Here is a 16,660-nt window from a genome sequence, read left to right as displayed (position 1 = left end):
TGTTAATTTCCACCCATCTAGCAACTTCCAAGAGCTAGGCCATCCAGCAAAAAGACAAAAAACAAATGTTGACAGTTGTGAAAGGATGACAGAAAGTATTTACAYGGATAATYCTCTGCATTCATCAGTCAAGAATGTCAGAGCTTTTGGCAAGCAGTTAAGTMTCATTAACCTCCTATGGAAAATGAGGATAAGGGTATTCACCCATATGGAAACTGAAACACAGGGATATCCAGTCCCTTGCTTACAGCTGTACAGTGTACCACTACAGCAGCAGCAGTATTTCTAACTAGAGCCCTTTTTTTACAACTAAAACATACATGAGCATGTGGGTGTGATGGGGAAGGAGAAAGACCTAAAACTACATTTTGAAAAAATTAACTTGTGTAGCACCCTAATAACATTGTAACAGAGCATAGATAGGAAGACAGGGACAGAAGCTCAGTAGTTGAATAAGAGATAACTATACTGAACATTAAAAGTCTCTCTAGTTGGTGCTGTGGACTGGCTGTCTGATCAAGACTGCTTCTGCCTCTTTAGTCAGTTCAGGCCAAAAAGTCTTGGGACTTAATTGGGAACAAACTCAGAAATGTTAACTAAGATTTTACAAGTAAGCTCATCTGCTATTCCATTCCATATTTACTTATATGTAGATGTTTCTTTCTAGAAGATGCTCAGTTGATGGAAATAGAATCTGTACTCTCTTTCTCTGCTACATCAGTGTTTGCATTGATAGAAACTGCTAACCTACATTTTACAAACTGTGAGCAAAGTAGACAAGACTGATTTTTTTTCTATACTTTTTTCTCTGGCAAAATATGCTGGTGCTCACGAATATTTGAATTTTAAATCTCCAGGTCCTAAAGTATCAAGGTCTGGGGTTGGTTTGGCCTATAGAATACAGCTAGAATTTTGATTAAGCTATTGAAAGTACTGAGTCCACCATGACTTCCTGCTTAGTTTCCTCATTTGTAAATATTTTTTTTTTTTCCTTGGAATTTTTCCAATCTTCACTTGTATTTTCTTTCTACTGTTTGGCTTCTGTCTGGTCCTTATGTACTAGCACTTAATATGGGGGGTAAAAATTAAGACATAAAAGAGGGTTCTGCTAAAAAAAAGATAGACCTTACATTCTTTCAATTTACTGTCACCCTTCTTCATTTTTAAAATTATTATTCTTTACTTCAAAGTGTGTGTAATTTCTGCTCATGCTCTGGGCCATATTTTGGCATCACATGCTAAAAAAAACTTGAAATTCCAAATCACTAAAGACTAAATTTTAGCACAAGCTTATTCCAACGGTTTTCAAAGAGAGTGTGAGCCTGAAGCAAGAACTCATATGGGCAAAATTTATTTCTTCTTTTTGTAGTCCAACCAGGTTTTGCCAGAAGCCCATTAGCAAACCTCAGCTGTCATCTGGGGTTAGTTTCAGGACTCTCCTCTTCTTGTCAKAAAGGTTTTCAGTCCAGCAGAAGATGGGCAAAGCCCAGCAGTTTAAACGGGACAGTGGTGAGGTCAGTGGGTGGGTAGTTAGGCACATCTCAAATACATTGCACAAAGCTCTGACTATGAGGAATGTTTTTATAATCATTTGTTCCCTGCTGGAAACCTGCAGGTTTCAGTCCCTGGGGAATTCTTTGGCAGTCACTGGAGTTTTTCTGGCAGTAATTGTTCGGCTGGATCTTCTAGTCTTTTGGATCCATTACAGATCTTTCAAGGATGGAGTACACAGMTATAACACTCTCTCCACTGAGACCATGGTTGTTTATGAAGCTTTCTGCTTTAACAAGCAGCAGAGAAGACAATTAAAAACATCTGAGTGATCTGATGTCTTCATGAAAACTTGCCCTGATAGTAGCATCCTTCCTCCTTCCCTCTTCTCCCACTCTTCCAAGAGCTTCCTAACACTAGTCCCTGTTACTTGATATACCACTTCCAGTTTTGCAACTTTTTAACCTTTTCCTTTCACTTAAAGACACAAATCAGGCATAAAGTTGAAAACAATCGTGAAGTTTAAAATAGTGTTTTCAAGACCAATAATAATATAATGTTCCAAATGCTGGAAGTGATCAACTGCCTAAAAGCAAAAATTAGACAGTTACCCTCAAAAAGAAGCACATTTCCTGGTGTGCACATGCATCTATTGAACAGGAACAGTACCATTTCTCTTTGTGCAGTCCCTGATCTCTGCGTGAGTTGGAAACAACCCTTCTATGTATGGATGGGATGCACCCTTTGATAGCAGCAAAGATGAGTTTGGTTCTGAACAGTGCTACATACAAGARTCGTGTCTCACTCAACAAAACCCCTGATGGGCCCCTTCCAACTCAGCACRATCTGTGATTCTATGCAGGCAAGCAAATCCCAGTGTGTGGAATTTRTGTCTATACCTTATGGTAATGATCTGCCCAAAGTCCAGCTCGTAGTTGTTCACTTGGGCGATGAAGATTGCGGCCACGGCCTCGTACAGCGCCGTCCCGTCCATGTTGATGGTGGCTCCCACGGGCAGCACGAACCGCGCAATCCTCCTGTCCACGTGGTTATTCTCCAGCAAGCACTTGAAAGTGATAGGCAGAGTGGCTGAGCTGCAAAACAGCAGAGGAGCACACACTGGATTATTTTTATTTCTGGGGAATGAACAAATTGTAGCAAACCTTGTCCAGGTAGGGGAAATTTTACAAAGCCATCTGAGCACTGCTTCTCATTCCTTGCTCTGCATGTGTAACTCACTTACTGGGAACCTGTTCCTCCTGAGGGAGGATATGGACAATTACACAAATAAATCCTGGAGTTAGTGCTAATTTTACTCCCCAAAATTAGGAATATTTTTCTCTCTTTCTCTGTTTCAGAAGAAAAGGGACAGAAATCCCATAGAAGCATTGTGCAATCAAATGCAAGAAAATGGAACAACACCCTGTGAAGYTTATTACTAAAATATCTGAAAACTGTTGTACTCTCATGGTTTCTAAAAATGTTTCCTTCCAGGCCTACCTCATATTTAAACAATTTTTTATTTCTGCACGGGGTTGGACAAAGATCTTATCAACAGCAGCCTGAAAATAAAAGTTGCAGACAAAATGTCTGTATTTAGGAATATAAAATCCCATTTTCTCTCTGGGACAGATCTGCTCACGTCCCTTSTGTTATCATGTAACAACCACATAATTGCAGGTCTAATAATAATGTGTACATATGTAAATGAAATGTGTGTGTGTGGAATATAATGGAATGGTATAAGACCATTTGGGTGGTGTTTCTTCTAAATTGAACTTGACCTCTTCAAACTTTTAATTCACAATTTCATACCCTAAAAACAATTTCTGATTTCTGTTTTTGTTAACTGAGACAATTTATAAAATACTGTGTGGTGATACATTTTCTCATTTTCAATAAGAGGCACACRTTTTTAAATACTAGCACACTGAAATATGTTCATTTGTATATTTTATCACCCTTTTGGTAACATTCTGCATGTTATCATGTGGTGTCACATTCACTAATATRTCACAAGTAGTGAAACTTCATTCAAGTGAGTGAGGGGGTAGTTTTTATGGCACATCAGTTTGTATGGAAAATAAATAACACCACTGAAGAAAATATACAGATGGCAAAATACTTTTCTTGTTATACCAATTTTAATACACTGTTCAGCATGTGAGACTATTTAAATAGATGTAATACAGCAAACTCCTTCAAAATGATTCCCAAGTTATCTCTTAAAATAGATAATTATAGGGGAAATATTGGTACGGTGATACTATGGTCTTCACTGTCCTGTTCTCATGTGATTTACATGCCTTGAGAGAGGAAATCCAGGTGCTTTCCTTTGGTTTGGTAGTTCAGATTGCTCTGATGTGTCCCTCACATCAGCAATGTGGCTCCAATGCCTCAATCTTAAAATGACCATTAGCTGTTCTTAATTGAAGATAACACATTGAAGCTGCAAATTCTTTCTGTCATTACAAATGACCTATAAAAGCACAGAGGGATTCCAAAAATCTCTGAAATGACAACCCGGTTTGCAGGATTGCATWAAAAAAATGTTTCCATGAGTAGGAGTTGTCATTTTGTATTTGTGCAAGCTGTTGTTCAAGGAAAGTGTTTGGAAAGGAAAAGTAACTTCCTGCCATGGAAACACAAAGGAAAAAAGACAAGGCTATGTTTTCATTATGATATCTCTGTTTTCTCCAACTTTGTGAAGTCTTACTATTGAATGATTTACTACAAACTGGTAGTCACTGCCTAAAAATCCAGGCAAAAGTCTCTTTTTAAGTATGTAAATATCCTGGAAAGGCAAGAAGGCAATGAAAATATGATTACSTCTTGTAACTGGGGTATATTAAACTTTTTTATTCATGCAGTCCTAAGTATTTAATGAGTATTTACTTTGAAAAACACAGCAAAGCATAACCCCATAATTCCCAAGCTGCTTAAGAGGTGTCATTTCTCTCTTAGTTATTTTTCACGCAGTCATTTGTGAATTTGGAATGTCTTGTTTACCATAAAATGTTTATAAAAGAAGAGGATGAGGCTTTGGCTCACAAATAATGTAGAACTGAAACTTCTGGTGTCGTTGCAAGTAGGAGCAGACTGAGTAGCATTTCGAGATGTTTTAACTATTGCTTTGGACAAGAAACAATTATTTAACTCATTATTCATTGTCTCCCCTTTCTGCAGTTACTCATCCTGAATTCTTGGCCTTTCTTAACACAGGCAACTATTATGTAGTCTCMCTCAAATTTATGACAGTGTGTCTTAGAGTTAATGGGATGTCTGTCCTACCTACACCTTCTCCTGCTGAAACTTTCCAGAACTCACTGCTCATATTTAATTTATGATCTAGAGGTGGTCTTCTCAATTTTCACTAAAATTGCTTTTATGTGCTTTGTGTGTTTCCCTTTGCACAATCGGCTGTTGCAACATATGATGTTAGAAATTAAATATATCCTCTCTCAGCCTRGACTCACCCAATCAGACTTTTTAAACTCTCTCTTATAAAATTGCTACTTTACATCTCTGATTACCCTTTCAGCACMTGTTTCATATAAATGAATACAGGACAGAAGTTATGTGGAGTATCTTGGGAGAGGTTGTCTTGTTCAATGATGGTTGATTTTTACTCCTAGTATATCATCTGGCACACAYCAGAAAAATATGTGTCTTTTTTAAGGCTTTAGCTGTTGGTGACTCTCAGAAGGCAAAGGGAAAAAAATCTCCTACTGTAATTCTGGAGTAATATCAATATATAATTTCAATGTTATAAAAAATTATCAAATAAATAATTTATCTAGTTTGTTTTTCTAGTTAAATTAGGTGAAGTTTGTTTTCTTGAAAGCTGCTTTTCTCTAGTGTTAAACAGTGGAGCAGTAACATTACAGCCTAACATTTAATATTTATTAGGAGGAAAAATACTCTAAAGCACTGATCTTAATCTGTTAAGTATTTTAAAAACTGACCCAAAGCTTTCAGCTGAGAGGTATCTTCTTCCAGCATTATCTCTAACAATTAAAAATACATTTTCAGAGTCTTATCTCAATTTTGGGATAAAATACTGCAGCTGCAGAGMCTGAGCATAAGCTAATGCTGGCCCAGGCCAAGCTCTTACTAGTGAGAGCTACAAAGACAGCCAGTCACTGTGCAAGAACAGCTGTTCAGCCTGCTCTGTTTATCTTATCGTTCAAATGCATTTTGATATTTGCTCCAAAAAATCAGCAAACTGATCTCATCTCCCCTTTCTAAATCTGCCTTTAATTTACACTGTGCAATAGCCAAGATMTTAGTGTTTCATAAGCAGCAAAACCCTTGAAAACCTCATGGTTTATAATTTGTCTTCAGAGAAGATGAAAATTGCTTCTTTTGATGGGATGTACCACTGAAAAGATGCTGCTTTAATTCATTAATGGTATGGAAAGATGACCTAGAAAAACAAAATTCCCTTTTGCCATTGGAATGAAGAAAGCTAAAATCAAGAAGAATTTTGCCTGTARGCCAAATTCTGCTTTTTCAGTGTGGTGAGAGGTGATAAGATCATRGGCATTGTGGAGGAAAGAAAGCAGAGTCAGAACTCCCAGGTGCAGCCTGGACACCCAGGGCAGGGTGGGCAAAGGCAGCATGTGCTGTGTGTGCCTCAGTGGTGCGGGAAAGGGGAGCTGTGCACGTTCATTTTTCCTAAAGGATGCACCAAAGGAGTAAGATCTGTGTATCCGCCTCTGTTTCTCCACTGAAATTGGCACAAACCAGAATATTGCTGTGGTTGGGATTTCTGGAAAAATAAAAGGGGACTGAGAATGGGGTGCAGAGCTTTTCACTAAAGGGAAAYGAGTTGAAGTAATGCTGAGAATTCAGTAAAATCATTAAGATCAGATGGTTGTTTATGGCTTTTAGGTTCCCCTGAAACCCAATGTTACATTCTTGGGTTTTGTGATGGCATTGTTTTTTTGCTTCTTGTAGTTTGACTTTTAGTTTTAAAAACAAGCTTTCCACAGGTGCAGAMTGTCTGCAATGACTATCAGCACACTGACCCATGGATACTTTGTGTCTTTAGATGTAGACCTGAACCAACACAGAAACATCYCCAAGAAACACATCAGTATTCTTAAAATCAACTCTTTGTTCCCCTCTAGGATGATCTGAAAATCCAATACCCACATGACAAGTGTTATATAATGCCCCTGTGGCAATTCTTGTTTAACCAAATACAGATGTGTGGACTGTCAGGAGAGGCAGCTCTCCTGTCCAGCCCCAATTATTTGTGCATGTTCTTTTGGCAACAGCTCAGTTATGTGCAGTATCCATTCCTTTCAGTGTAACAAAGGTGAAAAGTTCAGCCATCTCTAGACAAGACATTTGAGCAGAAAAAAACATTAGAAACCACGTTGGGCCTGTGTTGGATTTGCAAAATATACACACTCTTAAGGAGGRAGAAACAGCTAAATCCAAACATGCCCTTGTCCCAAATCCCTATGTTCAGAGCCTTTTCTCATGACTCCCCTTAGTTTTGGTGCTACATTTGCTTGGGTCAATAAAGATACTAAACCTGGTAGCAAGTCCTGCTGGTGGTTCTGGTGACAGGCTGAGCTGCCAGCTGGTGCTAGAGCTCTGATACCAAACTACCCCCTCTCTGGGCCTATAAATAATCATTCCTTGCACAGCTGGAGGGAGAAAGTGCTGTCTTAAAGCATTTGATATCCCCAGAGGCAGGCTTTTACCTGGGAGTCAGAGCCCAGGAGAGTCACAGTCAGCACAGGTTTAAGAGAAAGCTGAATTCCCTGTGCATTCCCCACTGTCAGTGGCACTCTCACATCAACTTGGGGTARGGAGAAGGGGCTGGAGAAAACCTCAAGTAAGGATTGGTTTCCCTTAAAGAGGCTCAGCAGAGACAGACACCTCTCTCTCATCAGTTTTTAGATGAGTAAAGAATTYTTAAATTGGTAGTAAACCCATAATCCAATGCTGATGAAAGTATGAAAAATTAGGGACAGTAGTATGTTTTGAATATGTACTGATCTTTTAAGTCTTTATTAAATGTCCTCTGTTAAAAATATCCATACACATGAAAATGTTGGACATTTTTGTTGCTTATTAACAGAAAAGAAGGGGAAAGGAACACTCTTCTATATATGCTAAAGATAAAATAAGGACCAAAGTATCCTCTTTTTTTTTCTTTTTTTTTTTCTAAGAAGAGAAATATTCAGATTAGATTTTCAGTAGAAGTTATCTCTTTCCAGAAAAAAGAGAGAGAGAATGAAAGGAATGGCACAGATTAAAAAATGGAGTTGTCAGCAGTAGAATTCTTCAGAAAGAATTCCTAGAGGAGCAGGGCAGATAGTCAAGTGTGTCAAATGTGAGCCTGATGAGCCTTTTCCAATATTAATATCTTTAAGTGCAAAATTCTCATCGTACTTGAATCTGCGGATGTGGAAGCCTCTCAAGCTACAAACTTCTCATGCTCTAATAAAAAAGCTTGCTTTAATTTTTTAAGCCTAGTTAGAGTTTAACACCACCGACCATGTAATTTTTCTTGATTTTGTATTTCTCACTATGCTGCTCTTTGCAGGTCATTTCAGAGCTAAATGTGTCTGTGGAAATCCAGTACCTTCTGCACTGAAATATTAATTCCCTCCTCTCCTTTTAATCCTCTACATTCCTTCAGCCACAGATATCATGAAACTGTGTTGTCATATCAGGTACACAGAAATGTTATTTTAATTATCATTCTTGTCTCTACTCCAKGCAAAGCCATTCCAGTGCTTTCAGGCACATCTCATGCACCATTTAATCCATGCTGGAAGTAATTTCATAGCCAGTTCACGAGCTGGTTCCCATTTTGACTGTACCTTTGTTCAGCTATGGTTAAAACCTATTGTACATGTTCCCTGAAAAGGGTACAAAAATATTATTCCTTGAGAAGAACAGTTAAATACTTTCCCAGTGCTGGACAATAGCTTGCAACCACAGTCTTTTCTTAATATACCAAGAAACAAAGACTGAGATGAGTAGAAAGGATAAAATGTTTCCACATGACTGAAATAGGAGGTTCCCCACTAATACCAGAAATGAAGTTCGGACAAACTGCTTGTCCTTCATATGTATATTAACTTTGTAGAAGAACAATATTTTTYTATTTGGAAAAAGAACTTATTTCCTTTCTAGTCCTCTATGAGAAAATGTTTTTTTCCAATATTATTTAAACCAAGGGAAAACAATGTGGCAAACATTATTGTCCAATGGCTCCCACAAAACTTTGAAATGTTGAGACACACATTTTTTAAATTTATASCAGTGAATTGGACACAGACCTTTTTTTCGGATACGCTCCATTACAACAGTCATGTGCTCTTCCCAAGAGGTAGCTGTAGTAAGGGTCTAGCAAGTGTTTTATTGGATCTGTGTATTTTATTTATGTAATACCTGGAGGACGTGGCCAGAGCAATGAGCAAGGCTTGAAGGATCCCTCTGATGAAGACAATGGGATTCTTCTTGGTGATGAAGAAGTACATCATTGGCAGAATAAACAGCCCGTGCACCACCAGGCCACACACCACTGTAATGGCATAGAAACCCAGCTTCTTCCCWATGGCTGAGGGGTCATCCATTTCTAAGATTTTGCCAGCTATTAGGAACACAATTCCAAATGGAAAATACCTGAGGAAAAAAAAAAGACAATTATTATCAGCTCCATCACACAGTATGAGCTGGGAAATCCTTCCAGAGGCAGTGCAGAAACAGCACTGTCTGTGTTTGGCTCTTCTGTCTCCAGTGTGAGAAGGGTGCCCAGAGCACCAGGCTGAACAGTTTTTTCCTGTGGGGTCCTGTGGTGCTGGCTGGAAGGACTTTAAAATGTTTTGGGTCAGAAGGCAGCTCTGACTTYAGCTTCAGGCAGGTAAATGACCAGRAARAGGAGGAGTGAATGCWAAGCTCCTCTCATGTGTTTGTGYTCATGTAACTGTTCATGGATTTTAGTTGGAAGCCCTTAAGTAAACGTTTATGTTGCCTTTGGAAGTCAGGGGAAGAACACCAACATATATTAGACATGCTCGTTGACTGCCTGGAGGTTTTATTTGGGGCAGATAAATAGGCTGAWGAATTGTTAGTTTCTGAATCCACTCTGGTCTTTATCAAAACCGTTGTGGTTCTGTGCACAGCTACATACAAAGCTATGGTACCAAAAACCTTTAGATTTAAAAAAAAAATTAAAAAAATCTGGGGACATCCAGCCATCTTCCACTTGCAGCTGTGACATCTCCAGAGACTTGACATTACTTCCTCATTTTCTCACTARAACAGTTACTTACCAAACAGCAACTGCCACTATCTTCATGACAGACTCATTCAAACACTGGCAAAAGCTGACCAAAGGAACGCCACTGTTGCCCATTCTTCCCAACATTATACCTGCAATCAAAGCATTCAGGTTCAGTTTCTCAGGTATCTTCACACACAGCCCCAGTGCTTTCCCTCCCTGCTGTTAGTCAGAGCTGTGGTAGCAAGCCTGTGTCCTTAACCATCTGTCACAGAGCYCTGTGAGGGATTTACCTGCTCTGAGTGATCCACAGAAACAAACTGGGAAGCATTTTCTAGTGAAGRAAGCGGTCTCTGCCTACAGCTGGGCAGTACCCATGAGAACTTGGGAGGCAAGCCCAGGTTTTGAGGTTTGCTCTGGTGATGGGGAGTTAGTAATGAAGTCTTCATCTTATTTTTAGTAGTTTTATCTGRCAACTAGATAATATTTAACCTTTAKAATCAGTCAGGCTTTGCAATTTTCAGGGAGGTGAGGAAATGCAGATTCATGAGGAGAAAGGCCAGATTGGTATAAATACTAACCAGTAAAGAAGAAAGCAAATATAACCCATTTATGTGCCCCCAGTGCTCAGAAAGGAAATGAATCCAGCTCTGGGATGTGTCATCTAGCCATATATTCTCCAGACAGYGTTAGTTTCCATTAATACATATAAATAGATGACATTTTCCTGTAGTTAATTATCTGCCCTGAAAGGTTTATAAGTGATGGAGTCAATTGCTCCAGGAAGCACTTCAAAAACTGACTGCACCAAGGGAGTTTGCCTTGAGGGGAACTGCCTGGGACAGCAGGGGGTGGCACAGGGGTGTGTGCTGCCACTTGCTCTGAATGTGCAGTGTCCTTGTTTGAGCAGGAGCCCGGGCTCTGTTCCTTGCAGCCCACAGCTCGGAGCCATCTCAGGCAGTGCAGCTTCCAGGGCCATCCACTGTGTGCAGGGAGAGAGGCTTTCAGCTGCTTTATGCAGGGATTTTACAGTAACAGTGCACTCAAGATGTGAGATTTTAAGCCTTTAAATATTCATCTAAGCCATAACTTTTAAATCAGAAGACAACACTGTTTCATTAAGCATGCTGCTCATCTTTGGTAAAAGGACATTAATTGTAGTTCAGCTCTTCAGGCCTGGTCAGGGGCTGCTTCACAAGAGTCTTGCCTTTGAAATCTGCATGATGCCAAAAAGAAGATATGTCTCCTTCCTAATTTTACAGGAACTGCAATCTTCTTCTTAAAACACTGTCCTACCTAGACATGTGGGGACAGACAGGGCACAACGGGGGCCTCCTGCCTGGAGACYTGATGTACCAAGGGCCATTTTGGTGCAAACATTTCCCTTGTAATGAATAAAYAATGTGTTCTTCAAGAAAAAAGATCTGACATCTCAAATGTTTAGCCACTGGYACCATCTCTAGCAGAAAACACAACTCCATGGAACAAAAGTAATCACGGATTTTGCAAATTTATCTTCAAAAGAGTGGGAGAACAGCTCTACAACAGTCTTGCCTTTTCCCCACACAGTTTAGATAGAAGCAGTTAAAAAAAGCTGAACCAAGAAACCAAGCAACCCAACCTCAATCCTTTTCTCTTAAATAGACACTTGGATTATTACAAACAAAACATGTCTGAAACCTACCCATTGTGGCAGAGAAWATCACAATCCCCAGCACATTCATGCCGTCACTAGTGCCTGGCTCTGATTTGTAAATCACTTCAGGAGGGGGAGTGATATCCAAGGCAAAATTCTGGACATTGGATCCRTTCTCATCCTGGACTCCGTATATTATAATGCGGCGAGTTGTGCTTTCAGATGMTGCTTTGTTAGATTTAATGATGGGAATACTCCTGGTGCGATACTGAAAGAAAACAAAGTAGTTTTTATTGCAATATCCCAGCAGGAATTAATAGTTTAATGAACCCTCCTTAGTGCTCTGTTTCTACAAGGCTGCATGTTACAGGGACAGGCATGAAAAGAAGAATGGACATTCCTGTCCCTATCTGCTAAAATATGTAAAAACAGTTGAATTTTGGAAAAGCATAACAAAACCAGAGTTTCCTATAATCAGACCCCAGTGCAGCAAACACTTTGYCTGCTGACAGAGCTACTTTTCTATAAGACATAATTAGGAATGACTCCCTAGAGGTTCTGAGTCCCCTTCTATCCGTGAGGTTTTCATGAAATATTCCCCCAGATGAAATAAATGCACCCATGCCTCTTGCTCATTCAGAACTTTAAGATGAGCTTTTCTGGCCAAATTCCAATCTGAGTAATTAGATTCTTCCCCAGTGCATTATTTTGTTGCTTTAACTGCACATGGTATTTTCTGTTCTTCCTTTGTGTGGTGTCGCTCTTAAAGATATTCTATCTCTGCTCAGATGGATCTGGAGCTGACATAAGAGTGCATGTCTACTCTAGTCACAGCAGAGAGCACTTCATCCCTGTTTTGCCTTCAGATACCATGGCAAAAAAGAAACAGAATGGGACTCATGAATTCCTAAGTGCTCAAGGTACTATCAGTGTCTGAAGCCACATGTCATGTCTGTATCTGGGTTGTGTTCTAAAAAATAAATGTTTCATCTGATGCTGGCTCATCTTTCATCAGTAAAAGGAATATAGCCACTTACCTGCTTGAATGTGGCCTCAACAAGATTGGCTGGAAACATGTTCCTAAAAATGAACAAATAGAAGAATAATTTCTATGAACTGAAATCAACTTCTTTTTACTGTGAGCTGGGTCTCCCATGATAAATCAGTTMTTTGCCCTCCTGGAGAGCAAGGGCTGGGCAGGAGCAGAGGATGCCAGTCCCTCCCACTCTGCCACACAGCTGGGCCTGGCTGAGCAAGGCTTAGCAGAGAGGCAGCTCCTCACAATGGAAGTTTTGGGACTYGCTTCTAAACACCTGGGCTGAGACCCAGGAGCTCTGGCTGCTCTGCCACAGTGTCCATGTTGTAACATGGGGTGTCATAATTCCTATGAATCTCTTCCCTATCTGCTGACTGGGGGATGAATATACTTTTATTCCATATTTTGTCTTCCCTATGCAGATACTGAGCTGTTCAAGACAGTCAGGGATGTATTSCTGAGACATCTGGGTGCTGTAATCTACTGTGGGACTTCTAGGTACTTCTAATGGTGCTAATTCCTGAACTGTAGTACCCCTGATACCTTTTTGTCACTAAAATTGCAAGCGATGTAGCCTTTGGACTGGTTTTTTAAAGAACAGTTTGCTTTTCAAAAAGAGGATCTMATTCCTGWWWAARAGWKTWKAGMKSTRTASWSTSTGCAAAATTTTATTTTWATAYRGKTCTGARGCTTCAGAACAAGAACCTGARTRAGRCCAGTGGCTTCATCTTTGCTCTCAGCTGAGCTAAAGAGGAAGGCAATGACCAAAACCACTCAGATTGCAGTGAGACCAATAGATTTTTTAATTCCAAAAGGGACTCTTTTTGTCACCTTTTCTGACTGTCTGTGTATCGCAGTCTGTAACATTTCAYACAATTATATCTGGAGCTAATTCATAACTTCAGTTTGAGCTGCATACTACTTTGCAGAAAGACATTCAATTCTAATTTGAAATGGAGAGCACACCCTCTACAGGCTTCAAAGAGGAATCATACTATAATTGGGGAAAATTAGCTAAAAAGTAATACATTTCCGTGCAGCATTTGGGAATCAAGATCTGTGTGATGAYTCTAATAGGATCATTTTCAGGACTGATTTATTTCCAACCCYAAGCTTCTGAACCTTGGGACAGAAGACAGTGACAGTCTATGACCCAATTACCTCCTTTAATATACATATATATATGCAAGGAGAAACTCCTGAATTCTCCAACAAAATGACTTTGAATTCAAAGTCCTGCTTAAACCCCAAGACATGTTAACACTTCAATAAATGTGAAAAGCCTATTCTCATTTCAAAGGAAATTGCTGTGTGCATGGACAGTTAAATGCATGCTGAGCAGAGACATTTTCCTGAGCTGCTTTCCTCTCTGCAGCARCTTCCTGCTAATGGAGCCACTGTGCAGCACTGGCTTAGAAGACATAATTTTTTCTGTTTAAGGTGATCATAACATGACATTATGGTCACACTGAAAAATATGAGGTAGTTTCTGCATCAGTAGCATCAAACACTGAGAGTAATTGCTACRAAGAGATAATTAATTATCCTTTCTAGAGAGAACTGTGGGAGAAAAAATTTAATGAATGGATAGTAGCACTGTGTAATGATTGAGACAGAAGACTGAACATGAGAGGGGTTTGTTGGCCTCCTGCACAAGAGCAGAGCCACATAAAGGCATCAGGTTGTGTCTGCAAACCATCCATGAAGCTGCTRATTCTCTGGTTCAGATGTCAAATCCGTAGCCAAAGCAAGATACAGACAAGGAAACTGCTGTGCATTGTTTCACTGTCAGATGCAGACACAACCTTCTGCCTGAGCCCTGGGGCTTGTCTAACACAGGGAACTACCTGAGGAACAGCTGGATGGAGCTGGACCTGGGAAGATGGAGAGGATGTTTATAGCAGGGGGAAGCACTGGAGAGGAAAGATGGTCACTGCTTTATTGTGCCTTATAAGGGAATTCTGCTTCCAGATTGTTAAAGGCTTCATTAATATTAAATTGTCTTTGTTTTGTGATTTGAGATGTTGGGCTGAAAGATGCTATGGGAGAGCACAGTTAAATGTGAATGTGAAATATTCTGAAAACAGAGATCCACATGAGATTCCAGCACAGCTCTGAATATGCACCTCACGTACAAGCTGTGACTTTACATGGAAACATGAATTTAATTGCTGATCATTTTCACTTTCTCCCTCCTACTCCTAATTAGTAGAATTAAGAACAATTAAGACTGCTTGCGAAAGGAAGTATCATATGGTTAGTAGCTAGATTAAATGTTAGACAAATTTGTAGAGGATTAAAGCATTTTGTTTCTTTATCATTCTTTATCCTGCAGGAATTACAACTACCCACTTAATACTAGATACTGGAATTCTCCCAATAGTTTTTAATATATTATGCACTGTGATCCAGTCTTTCAGACTAGCCTTACCAAAGTTACACAATTTATCCAGCGAAAGGCTGACCTGAATGTGTTTGCCAGAGCCTCRGCTTATTTTTTATTTTAAGCTGGTTTACTTGGATTGAGAAAATCCAGTATTAGCYACAATTAAGTTTTGTTAATTAAAAACATTTAAGAGAGCAATTGGTGGATGAGAACTTGAATGGACTAAAAAAAAAAAGAGAAGAAAATATCAAACTGCCACCTAGAGATTGGAGGTGTCTGGGAGGGTTTCTTGGTTCTGTCAGGCCCCTTCAGAAACACTTCTTGTTTGAGGGGTATGTTTTGCTGCACATTGATATTTCCAGCTGTGAGCTGGATGTTTAGCAAGGATCTCCTGGGAATGTTTYGGAACAAGAGACTGAAGTGAGTGGTAGTGGAGGATTTGACCTTTTAGTATGGAACTGGGATGGGGAGGGCTGGCTGGATCCTCACAAGTGCCTTGGGGCAGGCCCCCTGTGGGTTTGCTGCCACCAGAGTCCTGGGGAATGCTACAGAGAGGGAGCTTCAGTCTGGCTCAAATTCCAGACACGTGCACTTGCCCAAATAGATGACAAAATTAATGGCAGAGCGTTGTAGCCTGTCCATCTCTGCCTAGCAATGTTCCAAGCACCCAGCTTGCCACCAGATTGGCCCCTGCAGATCTCTGTCAGCATTACTGCAGCTCTGGATGAGATCCAGATGTACCCACATGGATCTGGTACCAGGATTGTAAAGTGAGGCTGTGCCTCTGCTCAGAACACGCATGGATGTATATTGAATTAAAGATACAAAGCAATGATTCAAACTGAGCTAATCATTGCTGTCAGCACCTATAAATACTGTCGTGTTTGATCAATTAAGAAAGCCAAGCAAATAAAATACTCCTTAAGTTCCAKCATTGCTTTCAGATTGCTTACAAGACACAGGACACAAAATAATAGTGCAGGAAACTTAATGTGATCTGGGATTCATTTCTCTAGTACAAGCAACATTGTCTCTAACCTCAGTGGAACAATTCAGCATTCCTAGCAGAARTAATTTCACAAAAGAATAGGGAATTAAATCTACTGCATGACAGTGACTGAGTCTGGTTTAAAACATAGATGAACTTCGGTCTGAGACAAGGATATCATTGTAAAACAGAAACTGAGACATAGGCTTTCTGGTTACATAAAAAATTAACAGCTAAATACTGCCTGCCCTGAGGAATAACTTCCCAGAGTATCTTCTGCTTCATGAACTCTGCCAAATAGAGCAGGAGTGTTCAACTGAGRCTAAAAGAGTAAATGTGCATCAAACAACTTCAATTTCAGCTCAGTGAACCATCTACAGACCTGAGCTACTGAGCCACAGCTGGCACAGCAGGCCTGGCCTGCGTTTGCTGCACATACGCACAAGTGACCTACAAATCACTGCCTTTGACTGCAGCCTGCTGGGATGCACAGGCTGCTGCTTTCTAYGAGCAAATTTTGGAGCCTGTCCCTAATTCTGCTTGGGATAAGAGGATTSAGATGTAGATGTATTGAATTAGGAACGTGTATCACATGTAATATGAAACAACGTGTTCTGCAATTTGGTAGTAATGGATTTTGAGGAAATCTTKAAGACTTGTATCAAGTGCATGGTCTGAGCAGCAGGTCTGAGGGGTAGCTTCCCATTAGACACAGGATGATGTGTCTAATGACACAGTAATGACACAAAAAGCAGCACTGTTAATGTGGGTTCCTGTGATGCTGTTAAGGAACTGTGCAGAGGAGATGAGCCTGCAGCTTCTGGGACAGCTTGTTTCACATCTCCTGGATAATTTCTGTTAGAAATAACAGG

The 16,660-nt window shown here is 39.9% G+C and overlaps 1 protein-coding gene across 2 annotated transcripts in view; it reads right to left on the bottom strand.

The window, feature by feature from the left end:
• SLC1A7 (solute carrier family 1 member 7) overlaps window positions 1-16,660 on the bottom strand; it is a 44,299-nt gene that overhangs the window by 7,273 nt on the left and 20,366 nt on the right. For both annotated transcript variants that reach the window (XM_057366969.1, XM_057366970.1), the window contains 5 exons: window positions 12,416-12,458; window positions 11,427-11,646; window positions 9,795-9,894; window positions 8,911-9,144; window positions 2,391-2,585 (listed from right to left, as the gene is read on the bottom strand). In XM_057366969.1, coding sequence (XP_057222952.1) covers window positions 2,391-2,585; window positions 8,911-9,144; window positions 9,795-9,894; window positions 11,427-11,646; window positions 12,416-12,458 — 792 coding nt within the window. The remainder of the gene's footprint in view (window positions 1-2,390; window positions 2,586-8,910; window positions 9,145-9,794; window positions 9,895-11,426; window positions 11,647-12,415; window positions 12,459-16,660) is intronic.

This window comes from Malurus melanocephalus, unplaced genomic scaffold (genome assembly GCF_030028575.1).
Source record: "Malurus melanocephalus ecotype Western Australia unplaced genomic scaffold, MMel_1.1 scaffold_74, whole genome shotgun sequence".
Classification (NCBI taxonomy): Eukaryota; Metazoa; Chordata; class Aves; order Passeriformes; family Maluridae; genus Malurus; species Malurus melanocephalus.
The sequence above is the reverse complement of the archived record's forward strand: the minus strand, read 5'-3'. Positions and strand labels throughout refer to the sequence as shown.